Below are 27,957 nucleotides of genomic sequence, written 5' to 3' on the forward strand. Positions count from 1 at the left end.
TTAATGGGCTCAAAGGATCCTCCAAAAAATCAAAATGAGTTTGAGAGAAAGAATATTTGGGGGGGGGGGGGGGGGGGAGAAAAGAAAAAAATCTCACCAAGAGGTCGCCAACCGAGAATGGGGGGGGGGGGGGGGGGACCCCCCGGAAAAATGGGGGGGGGGGGGGAGAGTGAGATTGACCAGAGAGAGGTGTGAGGTAGTCTGGTTTTTTTTTTTTCCTTTGAAAGAAGAAACATGTGGGAAAAAAGGAACATATGAGAGATTTTAAAATTTGAAATTCAAAAAACAATTTTTCAAAAAGCAAGACAAAGAGAGGTATGATGAAAGACTAAAATGCCTTAAAAATAGACCATTGTCACGACTTGAACTTCACACTCCTAGAATTATTTAAAAAATCCTCAAAAGGAAAATTTAATGTTATATATATGTTAAAGTTTTATAAAGATAGCTCAATAAATGCGAAGAATGTGACCAAATGTTGTAAATAGATTTCCGAGCTCTTAATGAATAAAGGAATGTATGTTTAGGGTAGGTCCATTGTTAATAAATTATTTGGTTAGAGATTTCATTTTCTATTGAATATTAAGTTTATACATATAATGCACTTATACATTGTTTCAATTCTCATCCACAGAAGTTAATATTCTTTTAAGATGCTACAACATTTTGCTATTTACTTTTACAAGTATAACATTTAGTTTTGTTTTCAGATTAGTAACAAATACATTCCATAAAAGTTTATCTCGCCACTCTCTCTCTCTTTTCATAAGGGCTTTCCGCTTAAAGAAATCTTCTCTGATATGCATTAACTTGCTTATTTGAAGTTTAAGACAATTGCCTTCAACAATGATTAATTATTGAATTATGTGAATTGGTCATTCAAAGTGTAGTTTCGTGATGTGTTTATTGTGTTTGAATTAGTTGTGAAATTTGTCGTAAAAGTGTAATTATGCTATCTGTTATATATAAGGGAAACAGTCTATTCTAGTATAATTTTTTTAATTAATATATATATATATATATATATATATATATATATATATATATATATATATATATATATATACATATATATATTATGATTATCACTATAATTAATGTATAAATTATTTTTTACATATAATGAGAATGGATATAGAAAGTTTATTTTCTAGATTGATTATAAATAAAATGTAAAAAAGTAAAACTTTTAGATTGGTTCTAGCCACAACTTAAAAAAAAGTATATTTTCTACATTAATTTTTGCTACAATTGATCTAGAAAGTGACTTATCAGTTATGTTGAGTTATGTTTTTCGGGAGAATCTAGGGTAGTCTCAAGAGTTAAAAAATAATCTTGGAATGTATTAAGATTTATTTAAGAAGATAACATCTTAACTCATGTTATTTCATACACATGAATATGAAGATTAAACCTTTGATCATGTATTTAAAGGACATGATTATCTATCAAATATATCATTATATATGGATTGATATGTTACTAATATAATTTTAAAAGTGTTTGGTGAGTAATCTATTTGTTTAAAATTTACCTCAATGTCGGCAAACAATGAGGAGAAAAAAATATGAATTCCTTTTAATAAACATTAAAAACTCTATTTTTAGGTTTAAAATCCTTTTTGACCACTCAAAAAAATTAAGATATATTTAATTAATGTAGTTGTATAATTTTTCTAAAATTACTTTTAAAACTATTGAAATTCCATTCATTTTATCTTTCTATACTTAATTAATTAATATATCTCCACTTAGAAATACTTTTATAAAAAAAAAAAAGTTGATGAAGCATACATGTTGAAGAGAATCTTGCAAAATGACTCAAAACTAACTTCTTAAAGGGTTCCTATATAAAGGACCACAAAGGTAGTACGAGAAAAAAATTCTCCAAACATACCGTAAAATAATTCACGAAAGGTTAGTTTATAAAAATTCGTTGTAGGAAGATAATCGAACCAGGGTGGTGAAGAGAATAATAAAACATATGTTAAAGAGAATCTTACAAAATAAATCAAAACTAACTTTTTAAAGGATTCCTATATAAAGGACCACAAAGGTACTACGAGAAAAAACTTCTTTAAACATACCATAAAATAATTCACCAAAGGTTAGTTTGTAAAATTTTGTTGTAAAAAGATAATCGAAGCAGAGTGTGTGTTGGTATTGTAAATCCTTCGATATTATTTTCAATTCCAACGGATAATAAAAATGATAATCAAAGCAAACCTGAGATGACACAAAGTCTCAGCCATGTTAAAAAAAAAAATAATGAGCTCCATATGATATTTACCTAAATTTTGAAATAATTAATAAAAATATCCGTTAATTATTTTTCTCCAAGATCAAAATCAGATTGTGACGGATTATCTAGTATGCTGGGATGGACTAGCAACCCATGCATGCATATGCATACAACAATTAATCTAGAATAGTTTTTTTTTTTTTTGACAAATTAATCTAGAATAGTTGGTTGGCAAAGTCTAAATTCAACATAAGTTACATAACCTGATTTTATTATATAAGTGAGTCTTTACAGCAAGTGTTGAGAGGGATAAGATCCATAAAAAAAAGTTACATCAAAGACTAAATATGTCAGCACTCATAAATTGTCTTTGCTATCACAAGGTATAAAAATGAGAAAGAGAAGTATACACTTCCCTCACCTATGCTGCAGGATAATCCAATCCCTTGTTATACATTGCTAAGATCTTATGTTCTCTGGGTACAAAATAGTACAAACAATCTCAAATTAAAGAACAGAAGATTATTTTCCCTTTGCAAATTTCTCAATCATTAATGTTCATTGACAATATCAAAAAATGGGAAGCCTCTTTGAGGGTCAGAATAACTTGCTTTGCATAAATGATGTCACACAGAATCACTCAAGTTTTCATGCCTTTTAACCTTCAATTTGCGATCCTTGCTTGAAAATCTTAAAATTCTGACCATCAGCTTTACACCATTAAAAAAGAAAAGGAGCACTGTCTACAGAGGAACCTCGACACCGCGACTATGCCGGTCACGGCCATTTGTTTCCATGAATCCTGTATGCAAGCTTCTTCTCCTTCTACCATGTTTTAACCTTGTTCCTCTTCTTCTATGACCTGAATACACCACAAAAATGACAACCAAGAAACCTACTCCAGAAAATGCCCACAAGCATATCACCCAAAACCTGAAAGAACTAGGCACCTCATCTTTCCGAACATCCGTTGATTCCTCCAATCGGTTTGTTGAGATATTATTGCTTATTGAATCATCATTTGCATCTATGTTGCTGACCCTTGAGACTCCACCTTCCTCCTTTTTCTCCTCCTCTTTTGATGTTGACAAGGAATTATCACTAGAACACCTTTTCTGGTGGTGCAGATTCAGTGCCTCGTTCAACATCTTAGCGCATTCAATGCTGAGCAGATCTCGCTGTAAATCCTCATTGTTTGCCGGATCAACTGGTGAGGAATCTGGTGGGTCTGGGAACTTGGCCCAGCATTTGTTGACTACATCAACGTTGCGCCAGTCTGCTTTGTCAAAGCTCCAATTCCCAACACTGAATCGCAATCCGTAATGAAAGACTCTATACTTGACACCCGGTACAGGAACATATCCCGGGTATATCAGTATCTCATTGTTTACAGTATGCCTTAATTTCAACTGCATCAATAAAAGAACTGGTTACACCGTTACAGCAGTGAAATATTTTTCAAACATTAAAGAGGAAGTAAGAAACAATGTAGTGCGATACACCATGAAAGAGAAACACACGTAGCAGCATGAAAGGGATTAGGGAATGAAAATTAATGTTCATTCAAGCCCACAACTGTGTCCTGAACAACTCACCCGAAAGTGGACACCATAAGACTTAATTTTGTTCACTCCCTTGAGAATAAGAGCCAATAATAGAATGTGCATAATGAAGAAAGCACTTCCCTTACAAATAGATAAGGCCCTCAATGTCCTTTCATAATAGAGGAAACATTATCACTAGATAACAGATCAATACAACCACATATGGTTTGTATTTACTTATATATTAGACATGCTTTTTCATATCCTGACTATGGTTTCTACTAGTCTTTCATTATTTTATTTGTAATCAGCTAGAACTCTCCCTGTTCAGTCATCATTCAACAGTTAACATTAGCTTCACCTTCGTCCAAATGTAGTTAACTGAAGTACAGCCTATAACACTTTTGTGTAACTGAAAGCATCAAACCTATGGAGCGTGAACATTGACATGCAACGCAACATACAGTGTGTATGTGTGTGTATAAGCTTCAAGATTTACGATATCTTAATATATTTTCATATAGGAGAAAATGGAATTGGTACATGACAAAAGCAATTCAAACAATTCTTGTGTAAGTGCCAACTGGTACAATCAATCAATAATCAGGATAATAAAATGAATTCAACCTAACTTCATCAGATTTTGATATTATTTTAGTACATCTTAAACTTTCGATTGACAATGTGTTGATGCGTATAGACATTGTGCTCATACAAGCATTACTCAAGCAATCCTGTCTTATTCTCCTTTTTATTATTTTTTTGAAGGCATTCTCCTTTTTATTATTGAAAATTGCAAAATTGTTTAGAACAGACACAACCTCTGTTTTTCTTTTTCTTTTAAATAGTCATGGGACCAAGCCATTTCTATGTTGTGTCCTGCTATGTTGGAACTTGGAACCCAAAACATACATAAATTGAAATCAGCATGAGGACACATCAGACATGAAATCAACACAAAAACAAGGCACCAAAATGGTATGCATGCTTAAGAGGATCAAACACTTCCCCTAGATGCTCGAATGAAAGAAAATTTTCAAGGTAAACTAGGTTTTGCCAATTACACTTGTTTATATGGGCTGAACAATTGGCTTTGTTTAGAAATAGAAAGCCATGAAAAGTTGGCATTTTCAAGCTAGTGATAAGATGATATTTTCTTTGCTTCATTAATTTTATTTAGATCAAGGCCTTTAAAATTGTAATCATTCACACTGTATACCTTTACATCTAAGCATTTATTATCTATTTATTAGTTTATTTTTTAATGAATGAAGAAACTGGTGCTGCTTGGAAAAGCTTCCTGTTTGCATATCATAGAACAACAGAATTATTATTCTCAAAGTCGTATCCTGGAAGAATTCATGTTATATTATTCTACAAGTTATAATGTCCAAGCATCATCAAGTTATAATCTAAACTCGAGATGAGCCCTGCAAACTTCTCAATTACAGTAGCCACTCTACAATGCATGAGAAATTACAAACTAAAAACAAAAACTTACTTAATTGCAATTCCTGGTGGCAAGACAAAATTCAGACACACATTGGTATACCTACAAGAAACTAGAGAAAAGATGAAACATCTAAAATGCTCAAGGGAACTTGACTACTTGAAATTCAGGCAGATCTAACCTTAATCTTCAGTCAGAACATCAAGATTCAATATTGTCAGAAAAACTCTTAAAACAAAAATTATTTTGTTCTGCTCCCAGAAGTAGGGAAAAGTGTCTGACCCTTTCTTAAGGAATAGCAGCAAAGCTTTTACTTCAATTGCCTATGCTAGGATCAGGGACAGATTCAGGAATGCATCAAGGGGGGGCCGAAATTTTTTTTTATACAATATTTAAATATCTAACTTCTAATAAATAATTATTTAATAAATAAAAAGTTCCACAAAAATATTTATTAATAATTTTAGGCTAAAATATGTTTTTGATCCCTAATAAATATCCAAATTTTGTGTTTTCTCCCTAATAATTTCTTCGCTTTTTGCTCCTTGATAAAACAAAAAATTTGTTTTCAGTTCTTGGCACTTTTTTTTAGTCCCTATAAATTAGAGAATTTTGTGTTTGCTCCCTGATAAACTTTTTCATTTGTTATTAGTCTTCTTCAAAAGGACTAATAACAAATGAATTTTTTTTTATCAGGGAGCAAACACAAAGTTTGTTAATTTATCAGGGATTAAAAAAAGGTGTCAAGGACCAAAAGTAAAATTGTTTTGTTAGAGACTCAATGCAAAAGCAAACACAATTTTTTAATTTATTAGAGACCTAAAACATATTTTAGCTATGCTTCTTTCTTTATTTGGCAGAGATAGATCCAGCTACCATTGAAAGACGATCAATTTGTTTAAGGAATTTAAAACATTGATAGCAAGCAGGCACACCATCACAGAACCCTGGTAGTCTTTTTGGGAGCACATGTCTCCTATCAACCTAGTGATCATGGCTTCAGCCGTTCACCAAATCATGAAAGACATTTGTGATTTATAAGGAGTTCCCTCCTCCTTTAGGGAGGGGCTTATTGTTTAAGATGCTATAGCAAGCCATACCCTAAATTCATGAAGTTTAGCTCTTCCTACAAGATGAAAATAAAGGTCCATTTACCCCACAACAGTTTATGTTTAATTTAAGGCTTTATTTGTGGGAAATCTACTCATATCCTTCTAATATATCCAAAGAAAATTATTTTTTATGTGTTTGAACATATCATGTTAACTAATTTCTACAATATATATATATATATATATATATATATGATGATGATGATGATTAGAGTTTTTGACATCCAAAAAAACTAATCTATGTTCAATTTTGTGTTTGTCTTATTACATGAGTCTGATTCACTTGTGTGTGGAAAAAACAAAAAAAATTCATAATCATAAAAGCGAAATCACTCAAATAGCTATAACTGAAAATTGGGATTTGATTTGTTCCTAGAATAGATGTGATGGCCACTCGACTGAAAGCCAAAGGGTTGATGCTCATATTTGTCCTGGCTTCCTTGAAGGGTAGAACAAGTTACAGAGCAAGTAGCTAGCAAATGACAATAGGACACCATCTCCCGTCTAAGAGCCAAAGGTCAGCATTAATTGAAAAGGCTGCAAAGGGTCTAGAACTGAAAGAGGTTATATATCTAAACTCTAATACTATGCCACCCATAATCATATAAACATGTAAGCTCAGTATGCATGATAAGAATGTAAAAAGAAAATACCTCTGCTGCACCAAATGAGTAACCATACATCTCACTAATCCACCCAGATTCATATATGTCTCCTGTTATATTTCTTGCATAATGAGCTCTATCAGCTCGGACCTCCTCAGTTTTATGCAGCCATAGCATAGCGAATTTCCGGAGATCATCAATATGCATAATGATTACACCACCAACCTTGTCACAAGCCTCAGGATGGCTAGTATGCAATTTTGCAAGCTCATTATCACAGCCGATAAGGTAGCTAGCATATAAAGATTAAAACATATAAATGAGTCATCATGCTGAATACACAAGATAAAACAGACATCAGCAGAAACATGTATGTACTGTACATGCCAATTGCAGTCAACAACATTGCATTAATATCAACAATAACAGATAACATAAAAATAAATCAAATTCACTAAGCTTACTCATAGGGAGTTGAAACAGGACGACCACGAGCAGCTTTGAACTCCCATGGTGTTATTGGGCCTCTCAAGATCATATCCGCATCAAGAATCACTATGAATTCAGCATCAATATTTACATGATTAAGCCAGTGAAGGACTGCAGCTGGTTTATTAATTGCTGGGTACCTAAAATAAAACAGACACACTATCACGTTTTTTAACCTATAGTATAAATCAGTAGACCACACAAAGCATTGAAAAGTTGTAGGCTCTTAATAACTGCAGGATACAGGTTGAAGCATGAGGTATCTTGTATATTATAGCAAACATAAGGCAGAAGTTTTACAGTATTAAAAAAAATAAGTTAAATTTAAGTTTCACAATTTAACTTTTAAATCATAACACTCATAGACTACACCCAGAACCAGAACCTTAATTTTAAGACATCAAATCAAGCACAATTTATGATCATCACATAAAGTTGTCCTAATCATGCAGTAAATGTCAGTGCAGAAATAACAGGCAATAACTGAATAGTTCACATAATGGAATTGAAAATTGAAAGAAACAGAAAATTTTCTTTTACCAATCTCCTGTTAATGGATGTCGACTCATAGAAGGGACATAATGTGTGGGAGCCAGATCATGGCCTTTATACTGCTGTAAGTCCTCATCAGAGCAGCTGAGAAGTCTAGTGATATTTCCAGGCTGTCCACTTCTACGGAAACTGTGCATAAGTCCTACAGTCTGCCAATCAAAGTACGTGGTGCATTCTGTGGAAAAAATGGTATGGATTTTGGGATGTGGCTTTCCAGCACCATCATCGACATGTTCTTCTTTGATATCCTCCATCATTTGTAAAGTAGCAGGATTCACATATTTTGGCTGAGTTAGTTCTGCATAAGCTTTGCTTTTCAAAAAGCTCAAGTATTTAGACCATGTTGGTTTAGGGCAACCATTTGCTGCATGTTGTAATAAAAGACCTTCATTTATAATGTTTATGCACTCTAAGCTTAGAAATAGTCCTCGCCTTCGATTAGGATCAAGTTCCAACTGTCTTACCTGCAATAAATACTTTCCAATTTCAGCAAAACTGGAAAAACCTGATGCCATATTTATTTGCATAAATTCAGTATATTTGGACTAAAAGATGAAGTTAAAATGCTGAGTATTATAAATGCATAGGTCATGGGAATATATGCTTGCTTATTAACAAATGACAAAGTATTAATGCAACACACATGCTTTTCTATAACACAGGAATTTATTCTCCCACAAGACGATCACACCATGAGGGGAAAAAACCTGTTTTTTCTACCACTGTGAGTTTCCTTAAACAAGTATAATTGTTTACATACCTCTTTTGGGTAAGGAGGTTCTGGAAAGAGCTGGTTACATTCATATACAATTCCGTCATCATGGTGAGCCAGTTTATTGAATGACCAATTCCCAACACTAAATGGCAACCCATAGTGAAGAAGAATCGGCTCAATTCCCTCACGAGGAACATAACCTGGGTAGATCATTAAGTTATCATTGATTTTATGCCGAAGTCCAACCTGTGAAGGGAGAGCCCAAAGGGGAGGACAGAAGAAAACATGCAAAATAATTTGTGAAAACTGAATAGTTAAACACTAAAATGAAGTGCTAGACAGTTGGCACAGAGTTACAGTAGGTATATAGTTTATAATTCCTGAAACAAAAAATCGTGTTAAGGCATTGAACTCACTTCTGCAGCACCAAAAGAATATCCATACATCTCACTGATCCATCCTTTCCCATAGATGTCACCAGTTATGTTTGTCGCCCAGTGAGCCCTATCTTCCCGTACTTCTTCGGTTTTTGAAAGCCACAAGGGGGCAAAAACTCGCAGGTCATCTATATGAAAGGCCAAAAGCCCACCAACTTTGTCACATAGTTCTGGGTGTTTCGTGTGCAATTTAGCCAAACTGTTGTCACAACCTATTAAGTACCTGGAGAAATAATATAGAATATATAGCAAGTTTCAATGGTGAGCCAAGGAAAGAAACACTAATATGAAATACAAGATATAAGTACTCCTTTAAGAGATTTAATCAAGTTTCATAACTTCAAGAAAAGCTCTCTAGCTTGTGCATTAAAAAAAACCTATTCCCTGATTCATATCGTCGAGTGAATGCATTATGACCAACGTAAATGTAGAAAAAGGCTAAGGCATCCAGAATTTCCATATTGTTATAAATTGTTAATAGCTAAATGTAAGCTGTATTAGTCCATTAGCCTCCTTCCAAAAATATCTGAAATGGAAGTGATGGGTAAATGTCTAGCGGCTTACACTACATCACTAAAAGAAAAGGAGTGAAAAAGAAACAAGTAAAAAATTAGTGAATACCCATAATATGCTGCAACAGGTCTTCCTTTCTCTGCACCAAGTTCCCAAGGTATAATTGGCCCTCGGATTATCATGTCTGCATCCAGAATGACAACCCAATCAACATTTTTTGCCTCCTTACTATGTTTAAGCCAGTGTACAACCCCAGCAGGTTTGTTTATTGCAGGGTACCTGCATAGTGGATAGAAGATTTATTTTTCGTCCTGATATCTTCAGCAAATGGTTCTGCTTTTGTAATAAGATAGGCACATGTTGTATTTGTCAAAGGGACATTTTAAAATTCAAAACACTCTAAAAGGGGTGATATGATATGGGAAAGAACAAACATCTAGCGGCTTTGGTGGTTTGAAAAAACATTTTCTGTTTTCAACTTTTGTTTTTACTTTGTTTCCATTTTTCAAATCTTTGTCTAGGAAACACTGAATAAATTTTTTTTAATGGTTTTTGTTCTCACTTTTTTCCGCATAAACTTTTGAAATCATGATACAAAGTGAAAACAGAAAATGAAAACAAAAAACATTTTCTCAAATCCAATGGCCCCTTACACAATGCCAAAATACTGGCAGAAATATTTTCATAATGAAGCAAGAGCATCAAGTGAATATTGTTGACATCAGAAAACTTCTTGCCAGCCTCACAAGTCAAAATAGCAATCACAACTATAGTAACACACTAATCCACAGCTAAATTCACAGAAAAATCCAGCCACCACACCTACCCCCATTATCTACACAAAGACAAAGTTTCAAGAATTCACAGATCCAGCCCCTGGACATGCCTAAGAAAAGATCAACAGCAGCAAGTGCTACACAACTACACACAGCAACACATCACGCAGAGTTAAAAACTGTCCTAGTAACTAATCAACATACATTGGACAACAAGAACCAAAGCTAGTGCCATTGACCTCACTCCACAACAGACCACACAAACCAATCCACAATCCACACTCCAAATTCCAAGAAGGACAAAACTTAAATGAAGTCCCATAGGTGTTTTTGGTGTTGTTTTCTAATCAAAATCGAACCTTTGCCTCAGTAATCTGTGTTGACCTTTAATACAAACCTTCATTACACGAATTACCAAAGTAAAACTCCAATTCCAATTAGAGAACACCACCAAAAAAGGCAAAAACACCAATGAAACTGCAGCTAACATTTCTCCTTCCAACTATCCCGCCACCCCCCAAGAAAAAAATTAACTTTGCAACACTGATTACTACAACTATTACTATTTTATGAGTTTTAAGGTTGGCTTGGTGATAAAAGGAGAACCGAACAGGGGAGACGTGGGTTTAAATCTCTCCACTAACAAAAAAAAAAAAACTAACAAACTATAACTATTATTAGTTTTTGTTACCAGTCACCAGTTTTGGGGGGGTCTACTTCATAAAAGGGCAACCTCAAAGGGTGGGTGCCAAAATGCATCCCTTTTGTAATTGTTCTTCTCCTCATCAGTGCAACTGAGGAGCCTTGTGATTGGTCCAGGCTGCTTGGCCTTCCTGTAACTGTTCATCAGCCCCACCGTTTGCCAGTCGAAATAGTTCTGACATTCCACAGAGAACAGAGTGTGGATCCTCTTCGCTGATGATGGGTGCTTCCTTGCCCCTTCAACATTGCTAACCATACGCACCAACATAAACACCATCAAAATCCAAACTTTCCCCATCCAAACTCGATTTCAGGGTCAGAAACCAAATGGGTATTCCCTCAAAGATCCGAATTTCATGTCATGACTCTGATCTCACTCACCCCACGCTGAGCTCGCAAAGCTGGAGTCAAAATTCGAAGTTTTGATAAACAATTATAATAATTTGAGATGGGATGTTATGGGATGGGATTGGAGGAAGGGAAGGTGTTGTTTTGTAGTATAATGTGTGATTTTAATTTAATACTAATTTGTGATTTTAATATGATAACAGATCAATAATAAAATTAAGTAATAATTAATGTGGGAACGAATCTGGAAAGTGCGAGTGTTAAGTGCAGTTGGTACTTAGTGCATACCATTAAGGCAAACGATCAAAAGGGGAATTTTTTTTTTCAAATTTAGTAAATGGAAATAAAATTTAAATTAATGTTTTGAAAGGGATAATTTATAAGATAATTTATGACTTTTAAACCAAAAGTCCTAAACTGTTTTACAATTTTTATTATTATTTTTTTAGTAAAGTTATAAAAAAATTTACATTTTTTATTTTTTATTTTTTTAACACAACTTTAAAGTTATAAGAGTTTTTTCACACAATATTAAAGTCGTAATAAATTTATTTTCTTCTTTTATTGAAGTCGTAAATTATTTTATCACTTCAAATTTTTTAACCTAAGATCTTTTTTTAAAAAAATTGAAAATAATTTTTTATTTTAATTATTTAATGAGTTAATCTATATTTTATTAATTTTTATTTAATATTTTCTATATTTTAAAAAAAAAATATTTAATATTTTTATATTATTTTACTTAATATAGTTTTATATTTTTTATTAATGTTAAGGATTATTATTTTTTTATAAATTAAAAAGTATTTAAAAAACTTAAATTTAAATAAAAATATTAAAAATGTATTTTGTTTAACAAAAATATCAAAATATTAAAATATTTTGTTACTAATATTAACATTTAATTTATCAAATAATATAAGTTTTTTAAAAAATTAATTAATTTTTATAATTAATAATTTCATAATTAATTTTTTTTATTTTATGAATTATTTTAATATTGATAACAGAAAATAACTTACTAATAAAAGTACTTATTAAAATAAAAAAATATAATATATTAATATAAAAATCAACAATACAAATTACACATAAGCATAAAATTAAAAGATAGAAACAATATTAGTCATAAACTTATGATAATTATTACAATTATGTCATTCCATTTTACACAATCAACATTTTTTTATGTCTATTTAATATTTTTATTAAAAAAAATATGTAGTACATTTTAATGTTTTTAATTAAATTTAAGTCTTTTGTATCATTTTTTTAATTTATAAAAAAAATAATCCTTAACATTAGAAAAAAGTATAAAAATATATTAAATAAAACTAAAGAAACATACATTAATTCATTAAATAATTAAAATAAAAAGTATTTACTATTTTTAAAAAATTAACTTACATGCCAAAAAAATTGAACTCGTAGAATAATTTACAACTTCAATGAAAAAAATTTCATTATAACTTTAAAGTCATGTTTAAAATAAAATAAAAATTGAAGTCATAAAATTCTTTATGGTTCTAATGATGAAAATAAAAAAATTAAAATAATTTATGACTTTCAATTCAAAAATCTTAACTTATAATATAATTTATCTCTTTAAATTTAAATTTTAACCCATTTAGTAAATTTGAAAAAAAAATAGTGTTTGCCCTACTATTACTATACACGCATGTGAAATATGTTGTGTGTTTGTTGAATCTTCAATGCGTTGAAGTTTTTTTCTTGTTTTGTTGGGCAAAAAGAAAGGATTTTTCATTTTTTTCGTATATCTTGGTCTCGACTGTCACCTGGTTAGGAAGAGGAAGATAAAAAATATTCTCTTAGCCTAATGAATGAGGCGTCGTCATTTATCGTTCGTTTGCCTATTCATTAAATCCATTATTATTGTACGTGATAACTTGCACTTTACTTTTTCCCTAATTTAGAAGGAAAATTTATTCCTTTTAACTTTTATTAAGATAACGTTGCATTTTCTTTAATTTTAGGAAAATATTTTGGCATAACTATATAAAAAACATAAATATGAGAGATGAAAATAATTATTTATATGTAATGTAAAATGTGATAAATTTAGATAATAGAAAAAGTTTAATCTCTATATATTGTGGGTGTAAAAGAAATATTTTGTCAACTAATCAAAATTCTTCGTTGATGTAATATTTTAGGTAACTATTGTAAAGTTAACAAATCCATCAAATAGGATGATTGTTGATGGATTGACAAGTGCATTAATTTGTCCAAAGTTAAAATAGAAGTTTGAGTGTCGAATTCACAATAACTTTGTTTGTACTTAAGTAGATGAATATTTTATTAATAAAAAAAGTTAAATAAAATTGACTTGAAAAGATTATGAGAAAAATGGTAATTTAAATTGACAGAAAATTAATCAAGTAAGAGAAAAAAATTAAACAAGAATTTAAATTAATTAATTAAAGACAGAAGAAATTAGAGAGTCCAATAATATTGTAGAAGTAAAATTAGAAGATGAGAATATTAAAAACTTAGTCTACTAGAACTACTCTTTGATGTAATGTTAATGATTTTTTTCTATTTATAATTATTTTAATTTACATTTGCATATATTCTAACTTTGATTCCCCGCATGAAAGAGCTTAATTTATCTATTTTCTCTCTCAACTCCTATGAATAGAGATGTATAACAGGTTAAACAAATATCAACATATCCCTAATGACGACTGTATTTAGATATCATTTTCCAGATCTATTAGAAAATAATGTTTCATAATGTTGCCCTTAAAACTTACCATGCAAATGGGTGATCAAACCATGACTAATAATATTAAGCATGAGAAAAGAAGATGCAGATATAATATTCATAAATAGATAGGAAGAAAAATTATATCAAGAGTAGTTGATTGTCAAGTTTCCAACATCTCATGGTCATAGATTTTTCTGCTTTGTTTGTCATTTAGAACTTAGTGTTTGCCGATTTATATGTCTTTTTCTCCATTTTCTTGAACTTGTTACACTCTTGGTGTTTTGTGTTTCAGGAGAGGATTTTCCCATGATTAGAGGTGCCCTAAGGGTTATTTGATGCATTACGAATCATGCAGTTTGACTTTTGGAGCTTTGGAGGTCTTATGGAGGCAAAAAGAAACTCATTGGAAGCCTAGGAAGAATTGCACTACCATGCCAAAAAAAATTATATGGTTTTTTGGTGGACAACAATTCACATGATCATGTGAAAAAAATGAACAATTGTGCAACAAACTCTACGAAAAAAACTTGTATGTGTTTTTTTTACTTTATTTGGGCTTGAACTCTTTTTTGTTCATTCTTTAAATATGTTTTTTAGATACTGTTTTAGGGTTTCCAACTTTGTTTAGAGATAGCTTGGAGGACAATGAATTGCGTGCTCTTGATCACTCTCCCCCTTATGGTTTGAATCTTCTCTTTTGTTTGTTTGTTTTACTTTCATGGCTACCTACAAGTAGTCTTATTTTTTGTTTTTGGGGATTGGGCATTAGCCCTATGATTTATTAAATTAAGTAATTTTAATTTTACCTTTATGTGAATTTTTTTCTCGTTGATTTCCTCCTATTGCAATTATCTTGTTAGGCAAATTTGGCCTATGTTTGACATATATATGTTTTAGGGATTTTGGGAAGTACTAAAAAGAGAACCAAATACATCATAACTATTTGGAGAAACTTGACTGTAAAACCACGACAGTAGGTTAAACCCTAAGGGGAATAAATAATTAACACATAACTTAAAATGTCTAATTAAGCAAAATCACCATGAGAGTAGAGGTAAATTTGATTAGACACACTTTTCATATCTTGAAAGAGGACACAAGATTACCTTAGATTGATTTGCCTTCAATAAGAACTTATAAGAACACAAGAGTAGTTAAATTATTTTATTAATTGTCATAGCATGAAATCCAATCCTACAAGGTTTTGATTATTGAATTTTAATCCTATAAATTGTTTTCCTATTTCTATAACTAATTTCTAAATTTCGCATTTTTTCTACAATCAATTCTCAATTTTAAATCTAATTTCATTCATTTTAATTCTATTTAAATTACAATTTCACATATCCTAATACACATCCTAGGTGGAAATAATGATTTTTTTACTTGGCGACATTGTGCACTTGTGATTTTTGTGTATTAATATTGCTCTAGGGCATGCATAGATGTGCTGATGACCTTTTTCATGTGAGTGGAAAAGCTAATAAACCTATGTTATCTCGTACTCCTCAACAACCATCTCCTCAAATAAGTAAACTTGAAAGAGCCCTTGTCCCAAGTCAGGTACACCATAGCCTACAATTTGGTTAAAATAAAATTTTTGTTATTTTATTTTACTCAATCTGCAATTTTGCCTCCTATAAAAATAGAGATATTTGGTCAAGGATTTTTATTCAATCATCAAATTTGTGGTGTTGGCCATTAATAAAAAAATGTTGACCACTAAATCATTGACATGATACCCTAATATTTATTTTTTTTTTCCATTAAATTCTTAACTTATTTAAGGAGTTTTTTTAATAATTAATAATTTTAATCAAATTCTTATTAAATTAAGTGATTTACTAATCAAATTAGTAATTAAAAAAAAACCTAATACTATAGTGTCAGGTACAAATTTAGTTGTAAATATTTTCTTATTATTCGTGAATGTCCTAAAATTTTGGGTTGAACCAAAATCTTTAATTTTGAAAAATAAGACATCAAATATTTCTATTTTTTTTTATAGAGAACATAAATTATGAACATAATTTGAGTAAAATATAAGGATTAAAATTACATTTTAGAAAGAAAAAAATATATAGTAACGAAAAATGAAAAAAAAGTTGAACTACAAGAACCAAAATACTATTGTTTACGAAAATAAAGAATTCTTTCCTTCAACAATTTTTTTTTTCCTGAGTGCCTTAAAAAATGTCAAATACACCTAAAAAACAAACAAATAAAAATAAAACTGAGAGAGAAGAGAGAGAGAGAAAGAGGCGAAGAAATTGAATTGAAGTCTCGCTGGCACCCTCCGAAACCAATCTCAGGGTTTAAGCGTTGTAGAACACTAGAACCTGCGACTACAACATAGGAACACAAACGGTGTAAGCAAATTCATTTCGCTCTGTTATTTCTCCCTTCTTCACATTGTTCAATGATTTATAATCGCCATTTGCTTTCTTCTGCTACCAATCTCTACAAACTCACCCATCAATTCTCTCTTCTCTCTCGCGCTTATTCCTTCGTTTCCCCACCACCCTTTACCCAAAAGTTTACGTTTTTGTCCCCTCCATGGAGATTCCCCTCCACCCCACGTTTGTGCAATGGTTCAAACCTTGTGGGGATGAGAATCATGAGATGTTACTGCCATGACAGTGGTGGGGCTAAGGAGTGGACTGAGGAAATTGAGTACTTGGATGAATCTGGTGGGGTTATTTACAAGGGTAAGGGTGTTAGGTCTGTTGAGCCTGGTGTTGATGATCATGTGATGGTTGGTGAGGTGAAGAAGCCCTTTGTGAATGCCTTGGCTGTGGCCAAAATTGTTGAGGTTGTGAAGAGGTGGAAGTGGGGTCCAGAATTGGATACCCAGTTGGACAAACTGCAGTTTGTGCCTAACATGACTCACATTGCTCAAGCATTGAAGGTTGTTGGTGATGTTGATGCTTGTTTGAGTTTGTTTAGGTGGGCCAAGAGGCAGGCTTGGTATGTACCTAGTGATGATTGTTATGTCATGTTGTTTGATGGGTTGAACCAGAAGAGGGATTTCGAGGGGATTCAGTTGTTGTTTGATGAGATGGTTGGCGATTCGGCTGATGGGGTTTCGTTGTTTGCGGCATGTAATCGGGTGATTCGGTACTTGGCTAAGGCGGAGAAGTTGGAGGTGTCGTTTTGCTGCTTTAAGAAGATACTGAATGCTGGTTGCAAAGTTGATACCGAGACGTATAATTCGCTCATTACTTTGTTTTTGAATAAGGGTTTGCCTTATAAGGCGTTTGAGATGTATGAGAGCATGGAGAAAGCCGGTTGTTCGTTGGATGGTTCCACGTATGAATTGATGATACCGAACTTGGCAAAGTCAGGGCGTCTTGATGCTGCTTTCAAACTCTTCCAAGAGATGAAAGTGAGAGGTTTTCGGCCGGGTTTGAACGTGTTTGCATCGCTTGTTGATTCAATGGGGAAGGCGGGGAGGTTGGACAGTGCAATGAAAGTTTACATGGAGATGCGAGGTTATGGGTACAAGCCTCCCCCTACTATATATGTTTCTTTGATTGAATCTTATGTTAAGTCTGGAAAGTTAGAAACTGCTCTAAGGCTTTGGGATGAAATGAGGATGGCAGGGTTCAGGCCCAACTTTGGCTTGTATACTTTGATCATTGAATCCCATGCGAAATCAGGGAAGCTTGAAATTGCTATGTCTACATTTTTAGATATGGAGAAAGCGGGATTTCTACCCACCCCATCTACGTATGCTTGTCTCTTGGAAATGCATGCTGCATCTGGACAAATTGATCCTGCCATGAAACTGTACAATTCAATGACTAATGCAGGTTTGAGGCCTGGCCTAAGTACTTATACTGTCCTTTTAACTCTTCTGGCTAATAAGAAGCTGGTTGATGTGGCTGCCAAAATTCTACTTGAAATGAAGGCCATGGGATATTCTGTGGATGTCACAGCTAGTGATATTTTGATGGTTTATATTAAGGAAGGTTCGGTTGATCTAGCTTTGAGGTGGCTGCGTTTCATGGGTTCATCAGGGATCAGAACCAATAATTTTATTATCAGGCAGTTGTTTGAGTCATGCATGAAGAGTGGGTTATTTGAATCCGCCAAGCCTCTTCTGGAAACATATGTTAACTCTGCTGCAAAAGTTGATTTGATACTTTACACCTCCATTTTAGCTCATCTTGTTAGGTGTCAGGAAGAGAAAAATGAGAGGCATTTGATGTCTATCCTTAGTGCTACAAAGCATAAGGCACACTCTTTTATGTGTGGACTTTTCACAGGCCCAGAACATAGGGGACAGCCAGTGTTAACTTTTGTCCGGGAATTCTTTCAAGGTATTGATTATGAATTGGAGGAGGGAGCTGCTAAGTACTTTGTCAATGTTCTTCTCAATTATCTAGTTCTAATGGGGCAGATAAATCGAGCTCGATGTGTTTGGAAGGTTGCTTATGAGAATAAACTTTTCCCTAAGGCTATAGTCTTTGATCAGCATATTGCATGGTCCCTTGATGTTCGAAACTTGTCAGTTGGAGCGGCTCTTATTGCAGTAGTGCATACTCTTCATAGATTCAGAAAGCGCATGCTATATTATGGCATTGTACCAAGACGGATAAAATTGGTTACAGGAGCAACTCTGAAGATTGTGATTGCACAGATGTTGAGCTCAGTAGAGTCTCCATTTGAGGTGAGTAAAGTGGTTCTTAGGGCATCAGGAGATTCTGTCATGGAGTGGTTTAAGAAACCAATCGTTCAGCAGTTTCTTCTGAATGAAATTCCATCTAGGTCTGATATTCTGATGCATAAGCTAAACATACTTTTCCCCAGTTCTGCACCTGAACTTAGATCTCTATCTCCTCCTAAACCTCTCATTGCAAGCAGGGCAATGTAATCAGTTTTGCTATCTACGGTTAGTAACTGGTGTTTGAGATGTTATTGTTTGTCCAATGTCATGGAGTGGCGCACACTCTTCATGTTCTGAAAGCTGATGCTACAAACAGATATGTACTATTCAAGAATTTCGAATATAATCTATGAAGATTTATATTCTTTTCCCCCCAAATTTTTTGAAGTAGATGCATAGAGTATGCTTTTTCATGATTAGGTATTCAATATGTCAAATTAGGGTTTTCGATCTTGGTGAAATAAGAATTGGTTTAGTTCACATGCTAGAGGATTATTATGTTCTTATTTCTCAGGTTTTAATTAATTGTTAATATTGAGGAATTATTTGCCTTAGCCCTCTTTTGACTTCTCCCATTCTATTCTCTTTCTCTAAATTTTCCTTCATTCTTTTTCCTCTTTTCCCTGTGGTAAGACAGACTCTGCTTCAGGCAGTGGCTTTTCCTTTCAGTTTCAGGATGGGCTCCTGTGAAAAAGAAAAAAAAGGCATTTAGCAGAAGAAATCACTGAATTGGAAATTACATGCTGATATTGAATAACAGCTGAAAAATTGGAAGCTGGAAATCAGGGTCAGGCTACAATGTAAGACATTATTATGATGTCTGTTACATGGAAATTGGAAAGATATATTTGTCAGACTAAGCAAAGGCATTTTGCATGAGTCCTTTGACAATATCCCATTTTAGCAATTAATCTAGTTATGAATGTCATACTGAATCTAGTTCCCACTAGTTTATAAATGAGTCCTTTGACAATATCCCATTTTGGCAATTAATCCAGTTATGAATGTCATACTGAATCTAGTTACCACTAGTTTATAAATATTTTTAGAATTAACTGTTATACTAAAGTTGCATCTTGATATAATTTCGTAAAATAATACTACACAAATGTTTTCAAATAGACAGGATGGCTACTTGCTAGCCAGTATGTAATAAAACGTCATAGAATGATTTCGCTAGTAAATAGAGCAGCACATTATTGCCCCAAAAGTTATAGATAATTGTTCTGGATTTAATTCTTAGACATGTTTCCCTAGACTTTAAAATGATCATACCAAAGAAGGAATAATGATTGTTAATAAACAATCTATGCTTCTGAGTTACATTTATGCCTTCTTTTAGCTTGTGGGATCCTTTGGTAAAAAAGAGTACTAGCTGTTGGACGATCACTCTAGCTGTGGATTACTTCCATGTGCCTCCTTATTCTGAATTAATCTCAAAGTGGATTCCTAGGCTGGCATGGTTCTCCTTATAAAAAACTCTTTAAAATTGATATACCTGTATTTTATATCCCATATTCCATAAGTGATATTATTTTAGTTTATGCTTCATGACTTCATTAAGTATACACTTTTACTGAGTTCATATGTTTGGCAACCTATGTGAATAACAAAAAGTACTACTAATATATGCCATTTTAAACAAATTTGATTGACCATGGTTGTACTTGTACCTATACCATAAAGTCATAAACACATCTAAAATACTAATTTCAGTAGAACCTTTAAAAGAAATCTGTTTTGGTGCTTTTGCAATCTTAAATAAATATTGTGGGATTTGCAAACTTAAATAAAGCTTTTTCGTTCTTGCATTCTCAAGCCTTGACGAGAATTTAGTAGGATTCTTTAGTGTTAACTGTTAACATTCAATTTTCATGTAATGTTTATAGAGTTGCGCTTGCATGGTTGGATGTTTTGCAGATAAATTGGTATGTGCTGATGATATAATACAGGGTACAAAAATATTGCCATGTTGACTGTTGGTACGCTGAGTTAATATATGATTCAAATAAGATCAAGTCATATGCTAGACAGCATGGATTCTGTTGCTATTATTGGCTGCAACTTGCAAGTTGATCATGTTTACTTGATGAAGTAATTAGTTCATCTTTTATTTATGTATTGTATTTATTATTTGTGTTTCAATCACAACATTAAGAAAGATGATGGGTTTGTGAGAGAGATATCAACAGGACAGGGATATAATAGTGACTATATACTCGTGATATCTATTTTAGTTATTCACAACAATTTCCTGCCTACTCCGTTCCCTATTTAATTTTCTTCTGATACTGTCCTACAGGTGCTTTTAGAGAAGTTTCTCCATGTCAAAACCGTGTTACTTAGTGTGTATTTTAGGGAAGTTGAAATTTTATCCCTAATTGTATTTTTATTCTTTATCACAGCTATATTGCTATTAATACTAGGATTATGTATTTAGAATAAATCCCATAATTATAGGGATTTGTCTCCCTAGAATTAGTTGTCCATATATCCTAAAATAGCCAGCAAACTCATGTACATATATGTCCAATGACCTCATAATTCGACATGAGAAAATAAAATATTATTCCTTCTAAATTTGAGATGGTATCAGAGCTCCTGATCTTTAGGAGCCTCTGACCGTGCCTGAAACCCTAAGTCGCAGCCCTCATTGTTGCGCAACCTTGAAACTTATCGCAGCCTTCATTACTCATCGCAGCCTTGATCTCACCCATGGCTGAAATTGTGAATCTTGTTCCTGAAATAGGAGACAAATTCCAGATTGCTGGAGAATTGCAGAATATTCATTCTGCTTATCGGTTAACAGGAGAGAATTATCTTAAATGGTCTCAACTCATTAGGACCATATTGAAGGGAAAAGGAAAGGGCAGTCACCTGACTGATAATGCCCCTGATGAAAAGGATGTCAAGTTCAAATCATGGGATGAAGAAGACTCCATGATCATGGCATGGCTGTGGAATTCAATGGTCCTAGAAATCAGTGATACCTGTATGTTCCTTAAATTAGCAAAGGAAATTTGGGAGGCAGTAGAACAAACCTATTCTAAGGCCAAGGATGCTGTACAAATATATGATGTAAAGGTGAAAACCTTGGGTGCCAAACAGGGGAACAAATCAGTCACAGAATATGCCAATCAACTCAAATCCCTATGGATGAAATTGGATCACTATCGAGTCATAAAAGCAAGGTGTTCAGAAGACAGTAATCCTTAAGGAGTACATTGAACAAGATAGAGTTTACGATTTTTTGGTAGGCTTGAATTCTGAATATGACCAGGTCCGAATCCAAATTCTGGGAAAAGAGAAAGTCCCAAGACTTAATGAAGTGATAGCCATCATCCAGAGTGAAGAAAGCAGGCGAGAACTGATGCTGGAAATCCCAACTGCTGAAAGCTCAGCAATGATAGCTGAAGGAGGAACAACCATAGTTGTTAACCAGAAGAAAAACGGATTTCCCAATATGGAGAAAAAACATGAGGAAGTCTGGTGTACCTACTGCAACAAGCCACGTCACACAAGGGAGAAGTGCTGGAAATTACATGAAAACCCCCAAGTCAAGAATGGGGGCAGCAAGGAGGTCCTAAAAAAGGGGGAGGACAAGGGCAAGCACACACTGCTAATGCTGGACATAGCGAAGAGGTTGTTCAGCTAAATCATGAAGAGATAGAAAGGGTAAGATCCTTCCTTAGTAAACTGGAGAAGCCTATATGTACGTGCTCCTTAACATATTCTGGTAAGTTTTCATTTTCTTTTGGACTTAATGTTTCAGATACACCATTTACTCACTACTGGATATTAGATTCTGGAGCCACAGACCACATGACCCCTTTACCCAAATACTTCTCCACATATTCTCCATGTCCTAGTAACAAGAAAATTTCCACAGCAGATGAAACCCTTATAACTGCAGCAGGACAAGAAGAGGTCCAAATAAGCCCATCCATAACATTAAAAAATGTCCTTCATGTTCCTAAGCTGTCAACCAATCTGATTTCTATACAAAAACTCACAAAAGATATCTCATGTAATGTTGTTTTTTTATAGCAATTCTTGTATATTACAAAACAAGAACTCGGGGAGGATGATTGGACATGCTAAGAATGGAATGGCCTGTACTACATAAAGGATCCTAATATGCCTACCAGGAGCCACTCTCTCATCTCTGAATCCACCATGACCAGCAAAGAGAAAATTCAACTATACCATTGCCGGATGGGACATCCTTCATTTCAAGTTGTAAAAGCGATATTTCCTTCCTTGTTTAAGAATTTAAATGTGGGGAGTCTGCATTGTGAGGTGTGTGAGCTTGCTAAACACAAGCGTGTATCTTTTCCATTAGTAATAAGATGAGTTCTTTCCCTTTTTCTCTTGTTCATACTGATGTATGTGGTCCTGCTAATGTCCCTAATATCTCTGGTGCTAAATGGTTTTTAACCTTCATAGATAATTGTACTCGCGTGACTTGGGTTTTCTTATTAAAACAGAAATCCGAAGTTAGCTCTGATTTTATTCAGTTTGTCTCAATGATTAAAAACCAATTTGGAGTCAACATTAAGAGAATTAGGTTTGACAATGTCAGGGACTACATTAATCTTGTGCTCAACACTTTTTGTCAAAAGGAAGGGATAACCCATGAGTCTTCATGTGTTAACACACCTCAACAGAATGGGATTGCAGAAAGGAAAAATGGACACTTATTAAACCAAATCAGAGCTTTGCTTTTTCAAAATCATGTCCTTAAAATTTTTTGGGGGGAAGCCCTCCTTACTACCACCTACCTAATCAATAGGTTACCCTAAAAAATCTTAGAATCAAAAAGTCCCATGCAAGCCCTATCCTCATTCTACCCACACTTGGACCCTACAAATAAACTCCAACCTAGAATATTTGAGTGTGTATCCTTTGTACATGTTCAAAGTAATGAAAGGGGAAAACTGGATCCTAGGGCTGTCAAGTGTGTATTCTTGGGGTACTCAACCACACAAAATGGATACAAATGCTTTCACCCTCCATCAAGAAGATTCTATGTGTCAAGGGATGTCACCTTCAACGGACAAGACAGCTACTTCAAGCAACCTCATCTTCAGGGGGAGAATGTAATAGAGGAAGATGAGCCTCTAATGCTTCCGAATATGACATTTGGACCTGAAATTGGGACAACTAGCACTGCTGTACCTGAAACTAAAAGAAGTCTAGATTTAGCAGAACAATCCCCTGATCCAAAAGCAGGACCTGCACCTCAACTTGAGACTAATGGTGGGAAATTTGGGAAAAATCTGATATATTCAAGGAGAGAAAAGGCCATTCCGGATTCTATCCATGGTCAAGAATCTGATCCACCATCATTACACGAGGTAACATCTTCTAATCCTATAAATAATTCTAATGAGTTTGTTGCTGAAATTTCAGAAGTACAGATGAACCAAAACCTTCACCTTCCCATTGCCCTTAGAAAAGGAACTAGAACATGCACCCAACAATCACTTTACTCTCTATCAAGTTTCCTATTCTTTAAAAAATTCTCTCCTACCCATAAAACTTTTCTCACAAACCTAAACACTACACCCACACCCTCCTCTGTATCTAAAGCATTATCTGATAGGAAATGGAAACAAGCCATGGATGTGGAAATGGAGGCGTTAAACAAGAACAAGACCTGGGAACTTGCCACTTTGCCAACTGGAAAAAAACCAGTTAGGTGCAAATGGGTATACACCATAAACATAGCTGATGGGACCATTGAACATTACAAGACAAGGTTAGTGGCCAAAGGATTCACTCAGACATATGGAGTGGATTACTTGGAAACATTTGCCCCAATTGTTTTGATGAACACGGTTAGAGTAATATTGTCATTAGCAGTAAACCATGATTGGGACATGTAGCAGTTTGATGTGAAGAATGCATTCCTACATGGAGATCTTGAAGAAGAAATATACATGGAGTTATCCTTTGGTTATGATGGACAGGTTGCTACTGGAACTGTTTGCAAGCTAAAAAAAGGCTCTATATGGGCTGAAACAATCCCCGAGAGCATGGTTTGGAAGATTCACCAAAGTTATGACAAGTTTGGGCTATAAACATAGCCAAGGTGATCACGCTTTATTTATCAAACATTCAGTTTCAGGGGAAGTAACAGTATTACTGGTGTATGTAGATGATATTATAGTAACTGGGGATGACAAAAGGGAGCAACAAGAGTTAAGTCAATGCCTTGCCACAGAATTTGAGATTAAGACATTAGGGAGACTTAAATATTTTTTGGGAATTGAAGTGGCCCATTCTAACAAAGGAATCTTCATATCTCAACAAAAATACATCATTGACTTGCTTAAAGAAACAGGTAAAACAGCTTGCAGACCAGCAAGTACTCCAGTTGATCCAAACATAAAGTTAGGAAGTGCAGAGGAGGATATTACTGTGGACAAGGAAATGTATCAGAGACTTGTAGGCTTACTTATTTACTTATCCCATACTAGGCCAGACATTGCTTTTGCTGTAAGCTTAGTCAGCCAATTTATGCACCAACCTAAGGAAGTACATTTACAAGTTGTCCTTAGAATTGTTCAATATTTAAAAGGGACTCCAGGAAAAGGGATTTTGTTCAAACGAAACAAGAGGGTAAGTCTTGAAGCATATACGGATGCAGATTATGTTGGGTCAGTTGTGGACAGGAGATCAACTACTGGATACTGCACTTTCCTTGGTGGAAACTTGGTGACTTGGAAGAGCAAAAAACAAAGTGTAGTAGCTAGATCAAGTGCTAAAGCAAAATTTCGAGCAATGGCCCAAGGAATATGTGAACTTCTATGGCTGAAGTTATATTGGAAGACTTAAAGATAAAGTGGGATGAACCTATGAGGTTATATTGTCACAATAAATCTGCAATTAGTCTAGCCCACAATCTAGTGCAACATGATAGAACCAAACATATTGAGGTGGACAGACATTTTATCAAAGAAAAGCTAGACAATGGCTTGATTTGCACTCCATATGTGTCCACTCAAAATCAACTTGCATATATACTCACCAAGGGGCTGAGCTATATCAACTTTAAAAGAATTATATCCAAGCTAGGAATGGAGAACATTTATTCACCAGCTTGAGGGAGAGTGTCAAAATCGTGTTACTTAGTGTGTATTTTAGGGAAGTTTATATTTTATCCCTGATTGTATTTTTATTCTTTATCACAGCTGTATATTGCTAGTGTGTATTTTAGGGAAGTTTATATTTTATCCCTGATTGTATTTTTATTCTTTATCACAGCTGTATATTGCTATTAATACTAGGATTATGTATTTAGAATAAATCCCATTATTATAGGGATTTGTCTCCCTAGAATTTGTTTGTCCATATTTCCTAAAATAGCCAGCAGACTCATGTACATATAGGTCCAATGACCTCATAATTCGACATGAGAAAATAAAATATTATTCCTTCTAAATTTGAGACTCCAAACTAGCTCTTTATTGTTTTCTTGTGTAAAGAGTGGATGCTTTCATAGCCATACTTTATTATCAATTTGATGAGGCTTGGTCAATGTCTTAATTATGTATGTTGTCATTTCTCAGTCATCTACAGTAGTTAAATTTTGGTTTGGTTTGGTTGTTTGTTGTTTTTTTTTTTTTCCTGGGTGCTTGAATACTGGTTGAGGCTGCAAGAAGAATCAAAAGGTTCTGGCTTGATGATACAGGCTTGTGTTATGTCCAGCTACCCAGGGTTCTGGCGGAAAACAAGTATGGCTTAACCAAATGTTAAATATTGTGTCCTGATTTGCTTCAATTCTCACGTATACTTTAGCTGCTGCAGGACGCAAAAGGATATAACATTTATGTTGTCTTTTAGTTTGTGGGATTCTTTGCACAAAAAAAGTACTAGCAGTTGGACGATGACTCTAGTTGTGCAATATTTCCATGTCCGACTCATGTTTCGTGATTTGATTGCTATGTCACTATGAATCTAGGTATTTATTCTAATTCTTAATAATCAAGCATATTGTAGATCTTACAACTTTATGGTTCTATGATATATGTCTTATGTATTTTTGTGGCTCCTGCTTACAGAATTAATATTGTTAAATTAAGGATTAAAATCCAACGTATCCAACATATACTTTTTTACTCGAGTTCATGTGTTTGACAACCTATAAGAAATTGAGAATAAAAAAAGTACAAATATAACATTTTAATCTAGTTTTAGTGACCATGATTATGCCTAAACCATAAGCACATCAAAAGATACTTTCAGTGGACGTTTGAAACTAGTCAGGTTTGGTGCTTTGGCAATTTTAATTACATATTCTGGGATTTGTCAATGGCCTGAATTATTCAAAAAAGCTTTTTGGTTCTTGCATTCTAAAGCCTTTACCCCTGCAGAATTTAATGGGATTCTTTAGTGTTGACATTCAATTTTCACGCAATGTTTACAGAGTTCCACTTGCATGGTTGGATGTTTTGCAGATAAATTGATATGCGCTGATATAATTTATAAATAAGGGTACAGAGATATCATACCCAAACTAACGTATTGCTCTTGTTTTTCTTTGAAATACACTGCGTTGATATTTGATTCAACTAGGATAGGTAGTATTCTAGACAACATGGACTCTGTTGATCTACTTTCCTTGTTATTATTGGTTGCAATTGCAACTTGCAAGTTGATCATGTTTGCTTGATAAATTACTGGGTTCTTTTCTGATTAATGTATGGTGTTTGTTATTTTTCCAGTTTCAATCACAACATTAAGAAAGACGATAGGTTTGTGAGAGATATCAATGGGATATAAACATCTCGTGTCAACCTGTGTGTACAGTACCACACACATACTGGTTTATTTATAATAAGAGAAATAATAAAGTTTACAGAGGATAAGAATCCCTACAAATTAGCTATACAGTAGTTCCCAACTTTTCCTATTTTAAGAAAAAAAAAATAAAAAATCATGTACATAGTCAGTGTAAAGCACCTTTACACAAACAACTAATAGTGTTTTTGCCACCTTACTTTTATTGCTTTAATTAAATCAAATAAAAAATAATTGAAAAAAGGAAACAAATCACATCTCTTTTACACTG

At 33.6% G+C, this 27,957-nt stretch overlaps 2 protein-coding genes and 1 pseudogene across 4 annotated transcripts; 2 read left to right on the forward strand and 1 right to left on the reverse strand.

Annotated features, from left to right (window-relative positions):
• Positions 1-2,484: 2,484 nt before the first annotated feature.
• Positions 2,485-11,643, reverse strand: LOC100817865 (peptidyl serine alpha-galactosyltransferase-like; annotated as a pseudogene). Its single transcript, XR_137631.5, has 8 exons — positions 11,126-11,643; positions 9,767-9,937; positions 9,125-9,368; positions 8,754-8,954; positions 7,982-8,457; positions 7,417-7,581; positions 7,001-7,244; positions 2,485-3,650 (listed from the first exon to the last, which is right to left on the reverse strand). The product of XR_137631.5 is annotated as a peptidyl serine alpha-galactosyltransferase-like (transcript).
• A 4,578-nt stretch (positions 11,644-16,221) lies between these two features.
• Positions 16,222-27,751, forward strand: LOC100818399 (pentatricopeptide repeat-containing protein At1g79490, mitochondrial). Of its 2 annotated transcripts, none has more exons than XM_014772032.3 (2): positions 16,222-19,681; positions 20,802-27,751. In XM_014772032.3, the coding sequence occupies exon 1, from the start codon at positions 16,632-16,634 to the stop codon at positions 19,086-19,088; it is 2,457 nt and encodes an 818-aa protein (XP_014627518.1). In that variant the 5' UTR covers positions 16,222-16,631; the 3' UTR covers positions 19,089-19,681; positions 20,802-27,751. The 2 variants fall into 2 exon arrangements, with proteins under 2 accessions (XP_014627518.1, XP_040868913.1); XM_041012979.1 differs by having other exon boundaries at positions 16,223-26,620; positions 26,694-27,751.
• On the forward strand, positions 24,824-25,721 carry LOC113000409 (uncharacterized mitochondrial protein AtMg00810-like). Its single transcript, XM_026127045.1, has 2 exons — positions 24,824-24,941; positions 25,042-25,721. The coding sequence occupies exons 1-2, from the start codon at positions 24,824-24,826 to the stop codon at positions 25,719-25,721; spliced, it is 798 nt and encodes a 265-aa protein (XP_025982830.1).
• Positions 27,752-27,957: the final 206 nt, after the last annotated feature.

This window comes from Glycine max, chromosome 19 (genome assembly GCF_000004515.6).
Source record: "Glycine max cultivar Williams 82 chromosome 19, Glycine_max_v4.0, whole genome shotgun sequence".
Taxonomy (NCBI): domain Eukaryota; kingdom Viridiplantae; phylum Streptophyta; class Magnoliopsida; order Fabales; family Fabaceae; genus Glycine; species Glycine max.

Excerpts from the sequence above, each read along its gene's own strand:
- LOC100818399 (XM_014772032.3), top strand. The coding sequence starts at position 16,632 with ATGATTTATAATCGCCATTTGCTTTCTTCTGCTACCAATCTCTACAAA.
- LOC113000409 (XM_026127045.1), top strand. The coding sequence starts at position 24,824 with ATGGAGTTATCCTTTGGTTATGATGGACAGGTTGCTACTGGAACTGTT. Across the intron at positions 24,942-25,041 it reads GGTTTGGAAGATTCACCAAA|ATGATATTATAGTAACTGGG; the intron begins GTTATGACAAGT and ends TGGTGTATGTAG.